We start from the raw sequence: 18941 nt of genomic DNA on the forward strand, positions 1-18941 counted from the left end.
TACACTCCTTGCTTCATAGCAACTCTACAGTCGCTTCCCATTTTCACAGGCCCAGTCACATTTTCATGGTCTTCTTGTTTGCTTGCTGTGTTAAAAAATATCACATAGTGTGGGTTAAATGATAATTATACTTTAGTAATTATGTCATTTCTAATGACTTAGTTCTCTGTGGAGCACAATTCCCTTTTCCTTCTATGCAGCCATATACTGTATGTCATGATAAGCACTTTGCAGACTACAGTAATGTATGATCATGAATAACCTTTCACTGCATATGAATGGTTCACTCTCAGCAGTACTACTGTCATTGTAAGACATAACATGAGCTCCCTCCTATATGTCCTCAAGTATTAACTTCTTACAAAACAAAATGCCACACATAGTTGACTGAAAGTCTAACCTTCAAGGTTCAGGTAGTGGTGCACCCTACATGGCTACTTGCACATATTAATTATCAAATATCTACATCACACACATTTAGTACAGCATACGGTTGGTGTACTTCATTGTATGTACAGTATTAATTGGTCGATGAAGACTGCTTCATCCAGGAAATCTTGGTTAGTACAGATCCTCACCTCCACATCATCCACAGTAGCCATATCCAACTCCTTATAGAACCATGGTAGGCTGGAATTATTACAGCAAGTATTACCAGTAGGACAGTTTAAACCATCCCACAAAGGGTCGGAGAAGTAGTATTCAGATACGTTCCACCTTCCACTGTTAATACCAGATTCACAGTAATGGTCAGGTCCGACAAAAGAGGTCGGTTGGGGTCCAGGATTAGCAGCACATGGGCAGTTACCAGCATTTGTTGATTCAATACCATCATGGATTCCAGCAACATACGACCAAATGTGTTGACGTGGATTACCATGAGTTATTGATAGTCCGTCTGTATGATTAGCCCGAAATGCATCAGGTGTACCTTTTTGGTAACCTCTGGCCATTCCACAAACTTTCTGGTAACTTATTTCTTTAGAGGAGAACAGTATGGGATGGCATCCAGCATTGTCACTCGGTGATCTACAGAAACTGATACCATCATGTGAGCTCTTATTCCATCCAATTGGGCATTCATCTCCTCTGGTTATGTTAACACTAGCAATTCTAGTCCATCCACCAATATTACCACATACTACTCGTTGCTCCATATCACAGTATACATTACGAGGAGGATTAATAAGCCAATAATATCCTGACCTGTTGTGAGTTTGTTGGTTCCAGTCATAGATCTCCTCACAAGACTCTCCAGGATTGAAAGGATGACTAAACTGATAAGTATCACATTGTTCAGTAGCTGTTACTAACTTGCTAGTACAATACAATATTACTAGTGCTAACATTCTTGAACATTCTGAAGGCAAATTCTTTTGGGAAATGTATAGAAGCCTTGAGTATATATAGTACTTACCCAGTCACACAGTATAGTTTCAACTGTTTATGTATCTGTATAGACTTAAACTTTGTACTAATATCAACGTTGAAACCGGGTCACTACTGCTGACCCGGATGCGAGCCCGGATGACCCACTGACCGGGATTAATTAAAGCCGAGGCGTGTGATAAGAGCTATGTTTCGGCTAGTCTCGAGCGATCGAGCGAGACTACGTTTTGAGCGTTCGATTCGTGTTGAGTCAATATTGCAACTTCAGCCTAGCTGTAGGTTGAAGACCAAAAAAAAAAAAAAAAAAAAGTTTCCACGTCGTCAAACGAACAATTTCGTTTCTCACGTGATCCAATCTGGTAAACCGGGTCCGACGGATGACCCGGAGAAAATGTGACCCAGTTGACCCGACCCGGTTTCAACGCTGACTATAATATGTGTGCATTATATGGTTGTATTGATGTTAAACCATGTATGACAGTGGTGATGATTACATAGACACACTGTCTATACATGTAATCCATGTTGTAATGACTCAGTGATGGTTTACTCAAGTGCAAGTCCAGATGCATTCATAGCTTGTATGCGATGCCCTTCAAATATTATATGGACAAAATAAACCATTTAGACTTGAAGTGTAAATGTGCAGATAAAAAGCAGCTTAAAAGTGTCTGCTGAAATAAAACAGCAATGCTTCAGTCATACAGCGAAATTGAATATAATTAATACAGAATAGAGCCACTAGACATTTCCCTTTTTCTAGCCTGTCACTCCAACATCTTGTTTCTTCATAACCAACAGATTTAGTCATGAATTTGATGAATACTCCATTACAGTGTGTGAATACTGGCAGTCATCATGGATTTTGTTACTACATGCTTTTAAACAAGGCGGTTTTAAATCACCACTCAAGTGGAATACAGTAGTACAGTAATGTTATTGTGGTGTAGTTTTAGTCCATGCATAGCTACTTCTCTTACTTTGTGTAATTAAAATATTTCCAAAAGTACACAGGAATTCCTTGAATTGTACTGAAGCCATCAAACTGTGAACTCTTCCTCAGTTATCTCATCACTCACACTTTTTAATTACTGCATGTGTATTAGGGCTGGGGGATAGTATGTGCCTATCGGAATATCGGGATAGTATCACTATCGGTATCGCCTATATCGCTTGAAAATTTACTATCGGACAGTAATTAACAAGTATAATATGGAGAAATATCTGCAAAATACTTTAAAATAATAACTTTTGGAACAAGAAGAAGCATAAAAGGCTGTTTAATATCTTATGTATAAATACATGCATGGGTACATCCTTCCTTACAAGATTATATTATATTATTATTGATTAGCAAAACCCATTGGGTAAATCGCTAATGTACAAAAACAAAATTTTAGTGTCTATGCATTTTGCAAACGGTTCTTGAAAGTAAGTAAGTCTATATTGTCAAGATCTTCCATATCTAAATTGTTCCAGTCTGGTATTGATCTTGGTAAGAAAGAGTTACTATATCGATTTGTTCTGGCATACAACTGTAATAGCTTCAAGGGATGGTTTGCCCTGGTACTTGTTGCAGGAGATAACACTGGCAGATACTGATTTGGAACATAAATTAATTTGTTTACAAACTTAAACAACAGCATCAGACGTGCCTGTTTCCTACGATCTTCCAGTGTTGGCCATTTTAATTCCACTAACATTTCAGTTATGCTGTCTCTATGATTCCTTCTCCAAGGTCTATTTAACACGAAACGTGCAGCACGATGTTGTATCATCTCTAACTTGTGAATGAGTGATTGTTGATGTGGATCCCAGATAGAAGAGCAGTATTCAATAGATGGCAAGACGATCTGTTTATATGCATGTTCTTTTAAGTGAGGTCTTTGCTTTACTACAGATCCTGATCTGGTTCAATCCTGCCAACCTTTTCCTGGTGTAAGCGACCATGACATAGTCAGGGGCGTACCTACCATGTAGGCAGGTGAGGCAGCTGCCTCACCAAATATTGAAGTGAGAAGCTAGTAGTGGACTTTTTGATACTTGAAACTTAATGTTACAACAATTTATATGTTATTTAGTGCAAGTTACCATGGAAATTAGTACGAATCCATCCATAGCAGATTACCCTCGCTACTGCTTCGTTACAAACAACAGTTGGCACTTATTAGAATTTTTTGAATGGTTAGGCGGTTCTTTTTGTTGTTGTTAAAAATGGATGATCAGAGCGAGGACCACATTGAGTCACAATCATAGGCGTAGCAACCCTGGGGGCAAGGGGAGCTGGAGCGCCCTTGTGATTTTATGATTGTAAATTCAAAAACGATCGAGATACTCTAATAGAGCAGTCAGTTACTCTAATAAAGCAGTCACAGTATTCAGAGAAGCAGTGTAGCAAACTATGAAGTTGTGAATAAGGGTTTTTATGTGCTTTATCAGTGATACAAATTATTATTTAGCAGAGGGCAGCCAGTCTTAGTAGGTTTTGACTTTTTTTTTTGCTCTTCAACACTAAACTAGAGCCCCACTATCTAAAAATATCTTGCTATGCCTATGCTCATAACAACCAAAAAAGAAGCACCAAAAGACTATTCTACATTTATGGGGTGAGTTTAGTTAATTCTAGGTATTAACTTTATTATAATCAATTCCAAAGTATTCCATTATAAGCACACCGACAATGCTAGTTTGCATATAATAGGCTAGTAATAACTAACTAATCTAGAGAATAGCTAGTTTATGCTTGTAGGGTCTGCTGCTCATTCTTCTCAGCCTGAGTCAACACCTGAGCTTGAACAAAGTGCTTCTTTGACAGTTCATAACTCCAAGGGGGTTACAGAAGGTACATAAGCTATTGTACATTCAGCTATATTGTACATAATAATTGTATTAATTTTCATTGTATTAATTTTCCAGTGCACATTCTTTGCAATAATTATTACCATAGTATGACTAAAATTGCCTCCAGGTTCAAACTTGAAACATCTAATTTGTAAAAATTTCCCTGGGGGGGGGGGCATGCCCCCAGACCCCCCTAGAAGGCAAAATGCTTTGCATTTCACAGAGTGTGCTTCGCACACTGTGTGGTCACTTCTACTACCCTTAGCAAAATCCTACATCTGCCCCTGGAGTCTGCCTCACCATAGATATTAGAGTACTCTAATATCTATGGCCTCACCTATTTAAAATTTCTGGTTACGCCCCTGATAGTGTTATTAAAATTTCAACTTCAAACTATTCCTCCTAAGAACAACAGAAGAAAAATATACCTTTACAGCAGGGCAAATTGGGATGCCATATGTGAAAATATTGTTACCATTTTGGATCAGTATTTTCTACAAAATCAAAACTCTACAAAAACTGTTGAAGTAAACTGGTCTTTCTTTCACACTCACATTACAAAATTAATTGATGAACACATTCCTAGTAAATATGTATCTAACATAGGGTCCGCAATCCGAAAAATCAACTTCTACAAATCAATCCCCCTACCATTGTGGGATGTTCATTGTAGTATCCCATTGCTTGATCCACCATGAAACCGGAGGCACGATTATTGTCTTCACAGAAATATTGTTTTCAGTATTTCGCAAGATGCAAACTTTATTTTTAAAATTTCGTGCTCCACACATAGGACCGGATGAAACTTGCTACTTAGCCAAATGGTATCCAGAGTTGTTGTAGTTGAAAAGTACTTACAGAAATAAGTAAATGACTCGCTGGGTGCCCGGCACAGGGTTGCTTTTTTTGAAAAAACAGACAAAGAGATACAAAGTTTCGAATTCAAACTGCCCTACCACCCAGGGCAAGAGAAGCCAACTCTTCCTCATAGTGTTTCGATACGGTTGGGTGCATAGTCTGTCTATGCTGTTAGTTTGGAAAAGATCTGAGACTTCTCACCATCTGGGTGACGAACGTCAAAATTTTCTGCAGCATCAAAGAATTGTGTCGCGCTTTCTAGCCAATTCCAGCGCCTCTGCAGCCACAACAATCATCAATTATAAACTAAAACTATGGCAAAAGATGTCCCTGAACGTTTGGTAGCAGCGGTTGTCAATTATTATTTCATCCACGGCTTCCACGCCTCGTTCTAAGCTATGCATCAAGGGAGGCAGCAAAATCGTCCAAATTTGACTTCACCTCTTACGCTCCACAGCGGCTTCAAATCTTCACTAGATCACCCTACATCACCATTATGCTGCAAAACATCCAAAAATAAACCGAAAAAAGCACATAATCGGTCATTTTTGATTCGAGCTGGGTGGAGCTCCTGGTGAGCTGCTGGTATACTGCATCATATGAAATCACAGAAACACCAACTACTACTACTACCAAACGTTTTGATCCATCATTTATCATCATTCTAAACAAAATTAAGTGACCAGTGTGGCATCAGAAGTACTGGAAAACACTTTGGTACCATTGAGAGAATCCCTTGAAATGACGCACGAAAATTTTGACGTTCTTCACCCAGATGGTGAGAAGTCTCAGATCCTATCCAGACTAACAGCATAGACAGACTATGCATCCAACCTTATCACATCACTATGAGGAAGAGTTGGCTTTTCTTGTCTTGGCTGGTAGGGCAGTTTGAATTCGAAAATTTGTGTTTCGTTTTCTGCTTTTTGAGAGAAAGCGACCCTGTGCCGGGAACCCAGTGAATCATTTGCTTATTACTGTGCGTACTTTTTAACTACATTAACTCTAGATAATATCTAGCTAAGCAGCAAGTTCTATCCTGTTCTTTGTGTGGAGCACGAAATTTTAAAAATAATATTTGCATCTCACGAAATACTAAAATCGATATTTCTGTGAAGACAACAATCGTGCCTCCGGTTTCATGGTGAATCTTGCAATGGGATACCACAATGAACATCCCACAATGGTAGGGGGATCGATTTGTAAAAGTTGATTTTTCGGATTGCGGACCCTACAGTCTGACTAACAAATACAAATCGTCCCTGGATGTCAGCTTCTCTAAAGAGACTCATCAGAAAAAAGCAACGACTTTATAACGTTGCAAAGCATTGCAACAGTAATACTAAATGGATGGAATACAAACACATTCGTCAAAATGTGCGCAATCAAATGAGACAGCAGCACACCAACTATCTTTCCAATGCTTTATTCTCTGATGACACAAATGGTAAAAAGCTCTTCTGGTAAAAATCAGAAGAAAAACAATATAACCATTACTAGTCTTAAATCCCAAACTGGGAGCTTAGTCTTTGACTCTCAACAAAAATCAGAAGTACTTAATCATCAATAATATTTCAAACTTTGTTTACTACTGAAGACTTAACAAATTTCCCTCACAAAGGCCCATCCGACTATCCGCAAATTGACGACATTGAGATTACTACCTTAGGTGTATGTAAGTTACTATCAGACTGCAATCCACACAAATCAGCTGGTCCTGACAATATCCATTCATGTTTTCTGAAGAACACTGCCAATGAAATAGCACCTATGTTAACACACTTATTTCAATCCTCACTAAGTACTGGAATCATACCATCCGTGTGGAGACAAGCTTATGTTACACCAATATACAAAACAGGATCAAGAAGTGATGCCAGAAATTATCGTCCTATATTTTTAACATCCATAATCTGCAAAAATTTAGAACATATAATATGTAGTCACATAATGAATCATCTTGATACCCACAATATTTTATTGAAACATCAGTACGATTTCAGATCTAGACACCCATGTGAAACACAACTCCTAACCATTATTGACGATTTTGCTAAGGCTATAAATGACAAAAAACAAGTTGACACCTGCATGCTTGATTTTTCCAAAGCGTTTGACAAGGTACCCCACCAACGACTCCTGCAAAAACTTGAGTTCTATGGTATTACTGGTGACACTTTATCGTGGCTTGCAGCTTTCTTATCAGATCGTTCTCAACAAGTAACTATAAATGGTGCATTATCTTCCCCATGCAAGGTCAATTCTGGAGTACCTCAAGGGTCTGTACTTGGCCCAACACTTTTCCTTGTGTACATCAATGGCATAGCTAATGGTATACAAAGCCAACTTCGTCTATTTGCAGATGACTGTATAATAATATATAGAACCATAAACACTCCCGAAGACCATACAACATTACAACAAGACTTAAACCAGCTATCCAAGTGGGCTACAACCTGGCAAATGGAATTTAATATATCCAAATGTAACATTTTACGAATATCACATCTCCACACTACAAGTAACTACACCTATACAATGTATGAAACTCAACTAAAGTCAGTGAAAGAACATGAATATCTTGGAGTCTGGATCAATGAAAAACTGTCATGGCAAACTCACATCCTGTATACTTGTAACAAAGCAAATCGAACACTGGGATTCCTACAAAGAAATCTAAGAACCTGCCCTACTTACTTGAAAGAACAAGCATACAAACAACTAGTGCTTCCACTACTTGAATATTGTGCTCCTATTTGGGACCCTCACCATCAAACAGACATCAACAAACTAGAGTCAGTTCAATGCAGAGCAGCAAGATTTGTTCTCAACAAACCATGGAATAATAATTTGGACAGTGTAACTGTGATGCTAAATGATTTGAAATGGCCAACACTCCAAAGTCATCGCAAATATCTTAGATTAATCCTACTATTCAAAGTTGTAAATCATCTTCAATTAATACCTGAACAATATTTACCCTCACCCGCAAGACTGACATCAACTAGATCAAATCATCCCTGGCTGTAAATTTTACCACATTCAAACCTCTTGTGATACTTACAAATTCTCCTTCTTCCCCAAAACGATACCTGAATGGAACAGTCTCCAAATCAATAACATTAATAACCTATCTCTTGCAGATTTTAAACTTGTATTAACTAATAACTAAATAAATTTTTGTATTAGCGTTTACCCCTTTAGGGGCTCTGCTAATTAATAAAATGAAATGAAATGAAACAACTCTCTTTGAAAGCAACTAATAGGAAATAGGTAAATTATCACTATCATTTTACTATCGTCTATTGTGAACAGTGTCTTGATATCGTTCGGACAGTGAAAATTTCACTATCGCTCAGCCCTACTGTGTATAATTATATCTATCTTTTTAGTAGTTACCCTTTTCTGTTTTGTACAGTAACTTAAGAACTTGTAATTTCCTCGTATATAGCCATATTCTTTTTACTGTGTCTTAACCTTTGTATTCATTGTGTGTATGTTATACTTCAGTAAGTTCTGATATTGACTGACTTGTGAGTAGGAGTGACTTCTCTCGAGTCTGAGCTTTAGTTTGGTGACCCTGACAGACAAACGGTTCCTGTTTTTCATGATGTCCCAACCCAACAATGCTACCATCTGTTTGCAAAAGTTGTATGCCCAATATATGTACACTGTTTAGTGCAATGTTTCTAAAAACTCCAGGATCCTACATTTGAACAATTCAATCGTACAGTGTTTGATGTCCTGGCATAATTAAGTTTATCTCACCCAGGTATCAGAGCCATATCCAATGCCTGATGGCTTGTTTTTTCTGGCCAGGAATGGACATATGCTGGTGGGTTTTCCCACATATTCAGTGTCAATGATCCGAGATTCATTGCCATGCACAGTGTCACACCACTTGCAACATTCAATGCTCCAGATGCTTTAGCCTTCTCACAGGTCCCTAGTGGGATGGCATTTAATAACAGATGGCTATTTTGACCAAATGCACATTGCTGGACCTATTAGGACCACTACAAACATCACAAGGTTACTTACGAAATGACAGCGTAGAATTAAACTTGTGTTCACACATTTGACTTTATATACTTACCTCCCTCACACGTGCACTTGCATGACATATTCCGGAAAGAGGTTATTTTCTGTCTAAGTTACAAAGCTCAACCAACATAATACACATTCATCAGATGGCCAGAACCAGAAGCCAATAGATATATCACATCTGAGACTGTAGCATAAGCCGTTCATTGGTGGTTGGATTGCTAGGTTTGGCATGTCATCAACTATCACCACTGACAGAGGACATCAATTTGAATCTTCTTTATGGACACAATTAAAACTCCTTAGTATACAACAAATTCGAACAGCATCTCATTTGGTGAGCTAGTAGAGTGATTTCACTGTCAATTGAAGAGTATTTACCAGACTGATACAGTACCTCCCACTGGACCAAAGCATACTCACACCAGGACCTAAAGTACACTGCTGTTGAGTTAGCACATGAGACTACTTGCCAGGTGAATTTTTCATCACATAAACACAATATATACAATTTATTAATAGTTTTTGGGCTTTAAACAGACATCATAAACATATACTTTGGACATTTCTTACAGGTAACGTTCTTCATTGTCTTGACAGATTTACATAGACAGCAAATTTTCATCTGATACAACTCTTACCTCAGACATTTCTCTTTCATCAGACATTATTACCACCACACATTCAATGTCGACACCCTACCATCTACATCATCACAGCAAGGTAACTAAAGGTAACTGTCATTGTAGGACAGTGTCTGTCATGTCCATTGGCTAAGGCAAATAGCTGACTACAGATTACTCACCTAGCAGTTCACTGGGGGAGGAAATTAGTACATAGCAATATAGTTGCACTGAAGCCATCAGACTGTGAACTCTTTTGCCCAAACAACTTATGCACACACTTTAGTTGCTATTGTGTGTTTACTTTTAGTAGTTAACCATTTCCATTTTGTAATTGCAATTTCCTTTACCTTACTGTATTCATGAACTTGTAATGGCCTTGTAATGAGATTCTTTTATTGTGTCTTTGTCCTTTTCTATACAATGTGTGTTTTGGTACTTTACTATTAACACCAGTGTTGTTATTGGTTGACTTGTGTGTTGTAATATGATTTCTCTGAAATTCGACCAACATCCTAATACAAGTACTACAGCTAGTTAACTGTTATAGTATGTACATAAACTAAAAATACAACGCCAAAAGTTTTCTTGATTAAGTCAAGTGCTGGTTATTTAGCAACACAATAATTTCATCAGGTATCTGCAAAATGGTAATACATAGATTGCATGAAGGGATGTTGACAGTAGTGATAATATATGTACTTAGATTGTGGAATTCTTCCAGTAACTTTGCTTTGCTATTTTTGCTGAGCAACAATGTCACTAGGAGCTTGAGGTGCTTTGTGCTGGCATGCAGTAAAAAAGAGATATGTTTCCATTTATGAAAAGAACAGAGCCTAAAAATGATGTGTAGAGCTTTTTAGTAGGTGACATCATTTAAAAACTTGTAGCTATTATTGTGGAATATAATTGTGACTGGATTTTGCAAAACCAACCATATGGGCGCAAGAACCAAAAGTGAGATAACACCAGCATGAAGTTGCTGCACTGTCAGGCTAACAATTTCAATATGAAACTCGCCTACAACTTGTCAGGTCTGCTTTTGGTGGACAGTTTTCTGGCAGCCTGTATAACCACGCCAGATGCATGTCTGTACAGGTCTGTGAACAACAGGAAAGTGCTTTGGGGTGTCCATACACTCTGGACAGATGAGCAGGGAGCTGTATGTGCGATGTATGTCTGTTTTGTGACATTTCAGTCAATTTCCTGCCTCTGATGGGCTGTTTTGTGGTCTGGTGCCTTCAATTACCATCCTCGTCCATTTTGTAGTCTATCTCTTGCTCGCGCCGCCACCCCCCACCCCTTTTTGAGGACTCGTGATACAGAAACACTGGTGAAAAAAAACTTATCTAAAATGAAACTCTACAGTAATTACCTTGGCCACCAGGTACTTTTAAAGGTTATGAATTGTTCCACCTTTAGTGAAATATACATACGTGTAGCTGCCAAGGCTGGTGAGTAACAATGCTTTAAATTATTAAAAATACGCTTTTCTCTGAATCAACAATGTGCCCATAGGGGTGATTCTCCAAAAGCCAGTCACAATTGTGCATTAAATGTGGCACTGCAGGATGTGCATACTGTGGGAGTAATCATTCAGACATACATGGGTGGAGAGCAAATTGGGAACAAAAAATGATGTATTTATTCTGTGAATGATATCGCACTAGAGAAGGCTAAAGGCCTGTGAATACAGGGAGCCAGAAATGTGTATATAGCTGAAACTTGGTGACATTGGATTGGGAATATCAAACTTCTTCAGTTTGCTTGGAGGAACTGATCCTTTTGTCTTAACATAAACATTCAATTAATGATGAATAAAATTATTTCTGTTTGGTTACTGCCAATTCAGGGGCGGATCCAGGGAGGGGGCTGAAGCCCCCCCCCCTTCATATTTAGGCTTTACTTGATCAATATGTTGAGTAGTAGGCATGAGGCTATTATGCTCCAATAATTGAGCATTATGCTTTTGAGCAGTGCTCAAAAAATCACCTATTATGCTTTTGAGAATTGCCCATTATTCCCAAAATTATGCCACCACAATCGGCTAATAATGCCAGTTTATTGCTGTATCAGGCCATTTTCATTGATGTTTAAGCTTCAAATAGTCTTGAATTCTTTAGCTGGTTGCTGTATTAGAGTATTTCGTTTCAATGTGACTGCTTTATTAGAGTAAACAATATTCAGTGACTGTTCTATTAGAGTTTCTGACTGCTCTATTAGAGTATCTCAATCTTTTTAAACGGAATTTTGTAATCTGCAGATTTTCCTACTGTTAAAGTTTTATAATCACCTCAAAATGCTTGCATAATTCCTGATTCCCACACATACCTATTATGCTCGAAATTATGCCGGCATAATCGCCGCATCCCTATTGAGTAGTATAATGAAATTTTGTCTTAGCATAATTATATGATCACTAATAATACAAATACTCATAAAACCACCTTATAAACATCTTTCCAAGGTACTATCAGTGGATTTATGCTAAAGTTTATGCAACAAGAACCCGAATCAGCATTGGAGGTGTACAAGATCGAGATACTCTAATAGAGCAGTCAGCTAACTACTCTAATAGAACATTCACTGGAAACATGTAGTTGGTTCTGTTATGGAATTTTTCCAAATCTGCCTGCACCTAAACGTACAATGAAGTGCATTGGTCTGTTTAAAGGGCTTCATTCATCTACTTGTGTAGTTAATATGTATGGCAATACTTAATTCAGGTACACAATTTCCATTGAAAATACTCTCAGATTCAATCCTGTATTGTTCAAATTTCAAAATGTTTCACTTTCAACATTCTTATTCTAACATGCACCTATTCAGTGTTGTGCAATTGTGAGAGGGGTGCATCATGTACTTGGTTGTCTGTACCTACCCAAACTTTTCCATTAGCAAAAAGCTTCAGAGAGCAATACCTATAATCTAAAGGCAGTATATAAAATATCTACAGGCAGAAAATATTATGAATTTTATGTGGAAATATCTCCAAATTGCAGTATTTTAGCATCTATTTTTCAAAATTTTCCTGGGGGGGCATGCCCCCAGACCCCCCTAGTTCCAGCATGCAAAGCTTGCTGGGAAGTATGCTTCGCACACCTCTACCCAAGAGATTAAACCTTCAGTTAGCCCCCCCCCTTTTATAATCCTAGATCCGCCCCTGGCCATGTGTCTTGTATTCCATCCATTTTGTTCCAGTGGAGTGGCCAGTAATATTCATAACTATGCATATATACAGTAGAAACACTTTGCACAGTATCATGAACGTACATTGTATAGACTGATGTATGAACTTAGTCTGACAATGAATCATGTTCTAGAGGCTAATGTGTCATATTTGTCACCAGTATAGTGGTGCAAAAAAGTTTACAATTTCAGATAGTCACCTAGCCACTTATGACATAAAGTGGCATCTACATTATTATTGCTGATATATGAGTATAATAATTTTGAGACATGTACACCCTGCAGTTACCCATTTTGGATTACAGCACACATATAGTAATTTTACCTTCTAAAAGCAATAACTGTATATATGCTTTAATTATCATGAATATAGTATAATGGCAAGTTACAAAATTAATATATTTAAATATAATAGTGGCTTGAGGCTATAATTATGAATTTAACTTTCAGTGTATAGATTTTTTTTTATTTGAGCCTGCACACCATAGGCAGTGGAAATAGGGGAGGGGGCATGCCCCCCCTCACTTGGACAATGCTTGCAAGAAAAGGTCGAGATACTCTTATAGAGCAGTCAGCTACTCTAAAACAGTTGCCTTAATTTCCTTTAAAAGCTGTAAGTAGCTAAAACATAATAAAAAACAATAGTCTAAAATGGGCTTCTATCTGGGCTTCCAGACCCCATGAATAACAATAGTTAAATGCTTCAAATTACATTAGGTAAATTTCATTGTCAAAGTTAACCCATTAATTCTATCAAAGTTCTTTGATTTGGTTACTAAGTTATGCGCTTATCAATATGCAATGTCATGTCCTACATATACAGTACCTACCCCAGGTCTAGAAAATATGGTTAATTCTGGTTGCAAAAGCATATGCCCCCTCTGGGGATGAGTTAGGGTGATGAAATTCCTTACAAATCCTCACCCATTGCCTGACCTGGGGTTGGTGGGTAGTGTTGTTCCAGTACTCAGTACTGGAACTAAAATAAGTATAGTTCCAGCCCTTTTTATTCCAGTTTTAGAACTAAAACTGGAACAATAATTTTGCTTTTCTTAAGACTGCATGGAACTGGAACTAGAACTAGAACTATAAAGAAATTTCATCAAGTACTGGAACTAATACTGGAACTGGAATTGTTCATATAACCATACTTTTTGCCAGTTAGATTTTATGCTTTTACAAGACCGCAGAATTTTTTTCTACTGACAAAAACACAATGTAGACTAGTATATAACTTCATGAAAAGCTGTATGTATTACAACCATGTATGCATGTGCTAAATAAAACACTGCTTGAAACAACTGAATAGCTAATACAATGCTGGCTCAGTCACATTGTCATGTCTGGGTTCAGTGTTTGATAATTAGCTATACAGGTCTTTTTGTACCATGCCACCATTCAGACTCATTGCACCTCAAAGAATTTGAAATAGTGGTATTATATAGTTGTTTCTCTAATAATTAACTACATACATGAAACAATTAAATCTGGCAAGACTAGCATATAGCTTATTAATGAGTGTAGTAGAAACTTTATTACAGATATACTATAATGTTATAATATGGAGGCATCGGTTTATTTATTATAGTCTGTTTGCATTCACTTGAGTCCTTTCTTCTTGTTAATAACTCTTGTTATATGGGTCAGCTGCCCAAAAATTTATAATTAGTAGGACGGTGAAGTGTTTAAGTGCCAGAATTGTTTATGCTGTTTATCAAAAAAGTGCTTTGATATGGGCAACAATGAGTTGTGATGCTTTGAAAATATCTCATAGAGATGATTCAGGTGCGCAAACATGTTTACAACATGAAAACATGCTTGTTCCAGTACAAAACCATTGGGAGTGAACACATGGTCACCTCTTTGATATTTGGCAGGGGTTCAGGTGAATGCGTACTGACTATAGTATTGTGTTTAATTTAATTAGCAAATTATTCTGATCTAACAGCTCAGCAGTTTTAACTCTATAGAAATTTAAGAGTCTATTCTGTGTGCATGCATGCACGACCACATTCACTACTTGTTTATTTGATGGTTACACTTTTTATTTTGCTAGCTGCGTGTCTCAGTACTATCATGCATGTGTCTTTATTGTGAGTGTCAATAATGAAATACATACGTAATAGCAGCATGCACTCATAAGCCAAAATGCAGTGGTGGACCATGTTAAATATATAACATATCACATGTACATAATAAGTGTTTACATAAGCATATGTATATATATATATAGCTATACTACAGTAATATTCAGGGATCTACTTTTTTGTTTTTACATTACCATAAGCTGGTTTAGTAGTAATGGTAACATCAGAGCCTGGAGTAGTTTTGGTGTTAGTTTCCATCCTTGTGACTACTCCATATGATGGATTAGACTCCATAGTAATGTCACAACCCATGTTACTATTACCCTCTCCTCTGATTACTCCATATGGCTCCATGTAGACATGATTTTCTCTGTCATGATGTGATGGGTGATTAGTGAATTCAGTGGGTCGGGCATAATCATACTGATCTTTAGTTACATTCCTGTTAGGTTTTTTCGAACCATATGATTGATTAGATTCTATAGCAATATTAGAACCCTGTCCTGTGTATGACCCATATGATGGATTAGAGTCCATCTTGATAGTATCATCACGGTGCAATTGAGGTAACACTATCTCACTATAATGTTCTTCCTTTGTGTTCTTTTCTGTGTATTCCACAAGTGGGAGAAATAATTCATTATAATAGAAAAATATTTTGCACAAACAATGAATTCCACTTTATGGGACAGTGTAAATGTGTCTAACCTAATGTTAAATGCAAGGAAACACTTGGAGAAGCACCATCATTAACTTAAAAATCATGAAAACCCACTTTTTGGTCTGCCCTCCTCCCTGCCTGCCTGCCTGCCTCCATTTGCGGCAAAAATGTGAGTTTGAATTTTGTGTGAAAGCTAGGTTATCTCAAACTTGGTCACAAATTAGGAATTTTAAGTTTAAAGAAATAAAAAAAGTAGTGAAACAAGGGAGGTGGCTAACACCTGAAGGTACGTATACATGTGGGTTTTTAATCCCTGACTCAGTCTATACTCATGGCTGAGCTAGGGATTAAATGTCCACCAGTATAAATTATTTTCACATGCAGGCAACCTCCCTTGTTTCACTCATTTGATTTCTTTGATCCCTAATCAAACAAAATTTCTGATTTTTCTTTGAACTTGTTTTACTTTTCTTTAACATGACTGGTGAATCTGCTCATACCACCACACTAGAAGAAAGAATGACACCAGGTTTATTGTTGTCATTTGAATGCATGCCCTATTAATTAAGTGAAGTGGCCATAACGCTTTGTTTTCAGCTATGTTCAGCTCATTACAAAATGAAGAACACTTAGTCTACAAGAAAGACTGCTGCTATCAATCCAGTCACAACGGAAAACTCAGACAATTTGCAGGGAAGCTGTCGCATGGAACAAGCATGAATCAATGCCTTGCACTGTCAGCAAAGATAAATGGGACACAAAGGAGGACACAGGTAAGTCCAGGAAGCATGTATTGACGTACTGTGGTATGTCGCACCTGTCTGGTTCAAGCAATGTTGAACAGAAAAAATCAAGTTTGTATCCTTTACCATTACTGAGTTACACTTGTTTGAAGGCATCAGTCAGACAGCCAGTCAGTACAAAATTCCACCAAGTCATTAAAAATTGTAGCAACCCATTGGAAGAATTTCAGGTGATACTGAAGGCACTTTTCAGCTTGGTTATACCTAACCAATACTGCCAAAGTGCCATGAAGGTAAGTGAGGCAGGTTTGGTCAGAAAAGCCCCAAACTTTCATGATCTGGCCCTAATAATACAGTTACTGTATAAGGTTACCCTAATGATCGGTCAATGGAAGTTTACCATGCATATAAATACCTCAAATTTGGACTTGGGCTATATTAAATATAAACTACCTCTAATCTCTGACTTGGTATGTATAAAAGTGAAATGCTGTACATATTATGTGCTGCAAACACACATATTTACATATGCATCTCTTAAGTGTGTGACTAGCTGCAATCTTATCATCATCTACACCATGAACGGCCTAATAATTATTTACGGTACATATTATAGTCTTACCATCATATATGTTGCTAGTAATCCCAGCCTTAACAGGATATGACTTCTTCTGATGTGATCGTCTTATATAAATCAATACAATTAACACTACTATAATGATGAATACAATAACTGTCAGTCCTCCTACTGTTCCACCAACAACAACACTAAGTGATCCTTCACTGTCACTTGCTTGAGATACTGGATGATTTAAAAAAATTACACTAAATTTACTGAATATGTTACCTAATTTTAAAAACTGTCGATATCCGCACAATTTTCAAAATGCATTTTATTTGTTCTTTGTTTTCTACAGGAACAGAGGAATGGACTAGCTAAGTTTCAGCTTCATAAGTTAAGCAGCGTTGGAAATACAGCACTAGACAGCCGGACGAGCAAATAAACTGATAATGACTGAAGTTATTGAGAAAAAAATCTACAGGCTCTTACATAAACCATCATAACTTACTGATACAATAGCGTACGAAATTAAATTTTTGCTCATTGTGTTCGCCATGAATTTGTGCATCCACCAATGAATAGATTTTTCCCAGGCATGCTTCTGTGTTCGAGAAAAAAAGCAAATTCACTGAAAAACGATCGTCGGTAAATTCTTTCGTCAGCGAAACGTAAACAAATGTCTATAACTTTGAAATCCTTTCGTGCATGGAGATGAAACAAAGATTTTTGTACTCCCTATGAACAGGAGAACACGATGATGCCCAGGATGTATCCATTGGAGGCTTAATTCGCCCACCAGTGAGGCGATAAAAACTTAAGTAAATTTTTTTTCTGGAGCTTGCGTTTTTTCCCCATAGTTTGGGTCCGCAACGCGAAAAATCGATATCCTCCAATCAACTACCTAACTATTGTCATGTGTTAGGCTAAGTGTAACTTGAATAACACCAGCGTGGCAGCCAAGTTTGTCACTTTTTTCTGGTAGAAAACGATACAGATGTCTTAAAATCACGTGATTTTTCGTTGCAGCAGTTCGTAGGGTTCTTCGTATGCCACGATATTCACTCTCAACATTGTTCAAGTAGTCTATCATCAACTCAAAGTATTGGTGGTTTGATTTTATTGGTTGGTTTCTGGTTGCAGCACGATCTGTGCAGCTTTTTGGCGACAGACAAAATGTTTCTTCCTCTGGAGCACAGGACAAGCAGAGCAGCAACTGCGCCGTGGGTCAGCAATGGCCAGTACTAAGTAAAGTACCTGCATGCGGAGTATGGTTATAATTGAAGCTTGTTAGCCATCTGGCTGAACCATCTATATGCTGAAATTCGGCCAAAATGACGCGATTTTTGTAAACAAACCAGAGGCGTAGCCAAGGGGGGGCAAGGGGACGCATCTGCCCCCCCCCCCCCATCACCGTAGTGGTTGTTGTTTTTTTTTAACCTCCGTCACAAGCTTACCAGTATTAAACTGACACGCAAAAGACTAAATTATGTGCGCTACTACGCGGTATCACCAGAGGTTGCTAGTGAACGCGCACACACAACATTCAACTCGCTCGTGAATCCACCGAATGAAAATATTAGAGACACACTTCTAGATTACTCACGTGATAGAACATTTTCGAATCTGAAGAGTGCCCCGCTCTAAGGACCTCGCCGCGGCAGGAGTCGCAACTCACAAGTGACAAAGGAGACCAGATGACGCTACGAACCTACTGCCTACGAGGTGATAAAGTGTTAAATGTACCAAGTTTAGTTTCTCGAGTCGATCACACTAGATTATTATTATTATTATTATCAAATTTACCACAATGGAAGGCATACACAAAAGGCAAAGCCTGTACAAGGTGTCAGCCACAAAAAAGAACACTACAACTACAAAAATATACAACAAACAAATAATTACAAAACTGCACAACAATACAAAAACATCAATTAACACACACAT

At 37.7% G+C, this 18941-nt stretch overlaps 2 protein-coding genes across 3 annotated transcripts in view; both read right to left on the bottom strand.

Moving 5' to 3' along the window:
* Nucleotides 1–378: 378 nt before the first annotated feature.
* On the bottom strand, nt 379–1536 carry LOC136253329 (uncharacterized). Its single transcript, XM_066045974.1, has one exon. It carries the CDS (start codon nt 1347–1349, stop codon nt 504–506), a length of 846 nt encoding a protein of 281 aa, XP_065902046.1. The 5' UTR covers nt 1350–1536; the 3' UTR covers nt 379–503.
* Nucleotides 1537–15110: 13574 nt separating this feature from the next.
* Nucleotides 15111–18941, bottom strand: part of LOC136252407 (uncharacterized) — a 38576-nt gene continuing 34745 nt past the window's right edge. For both annotated transcript variants that reach the window (XM_066044839.1, XM_066044837.1), the window contains 2 exons: nt 17058–17237; nt 15111–15639 (listed from right to left, as the gene is read on the bottom strand). In XM_066044839.1, the coding sequence (XP_065900911.1) occupies nt 15203–15639; nt 17058–17237 (617 nt within the window). In that variant the 3' untranslated portion in view covers nt 15111–15202. The remainder of the gene's footprint in view (nt 15640–17057; nt 17238–18941) is intronic.

This window comes from Dysidea avara, chromosome 4, assembly GCF_963678975.1.
Source record: "Dysidea avara chromosome 4, odDysAvar1.4, whole genome shotgun sequence".
NCBI lineage: Eukaryota > Metazoa > Porifera > Demospongiae > Dictyoceratida > Dysideidae > Dysidea > Dysidea avara.

What these genes read in the sequence shown, in the direction of transcription:
- LOC136253329 (XM_066045974.1), bottom strand. Translation starts at nt 1,349, where the DNA reads ATGTTAGCACTAGTAATATTGTATTGTACTAGCAAGTTAGTAACAGCT.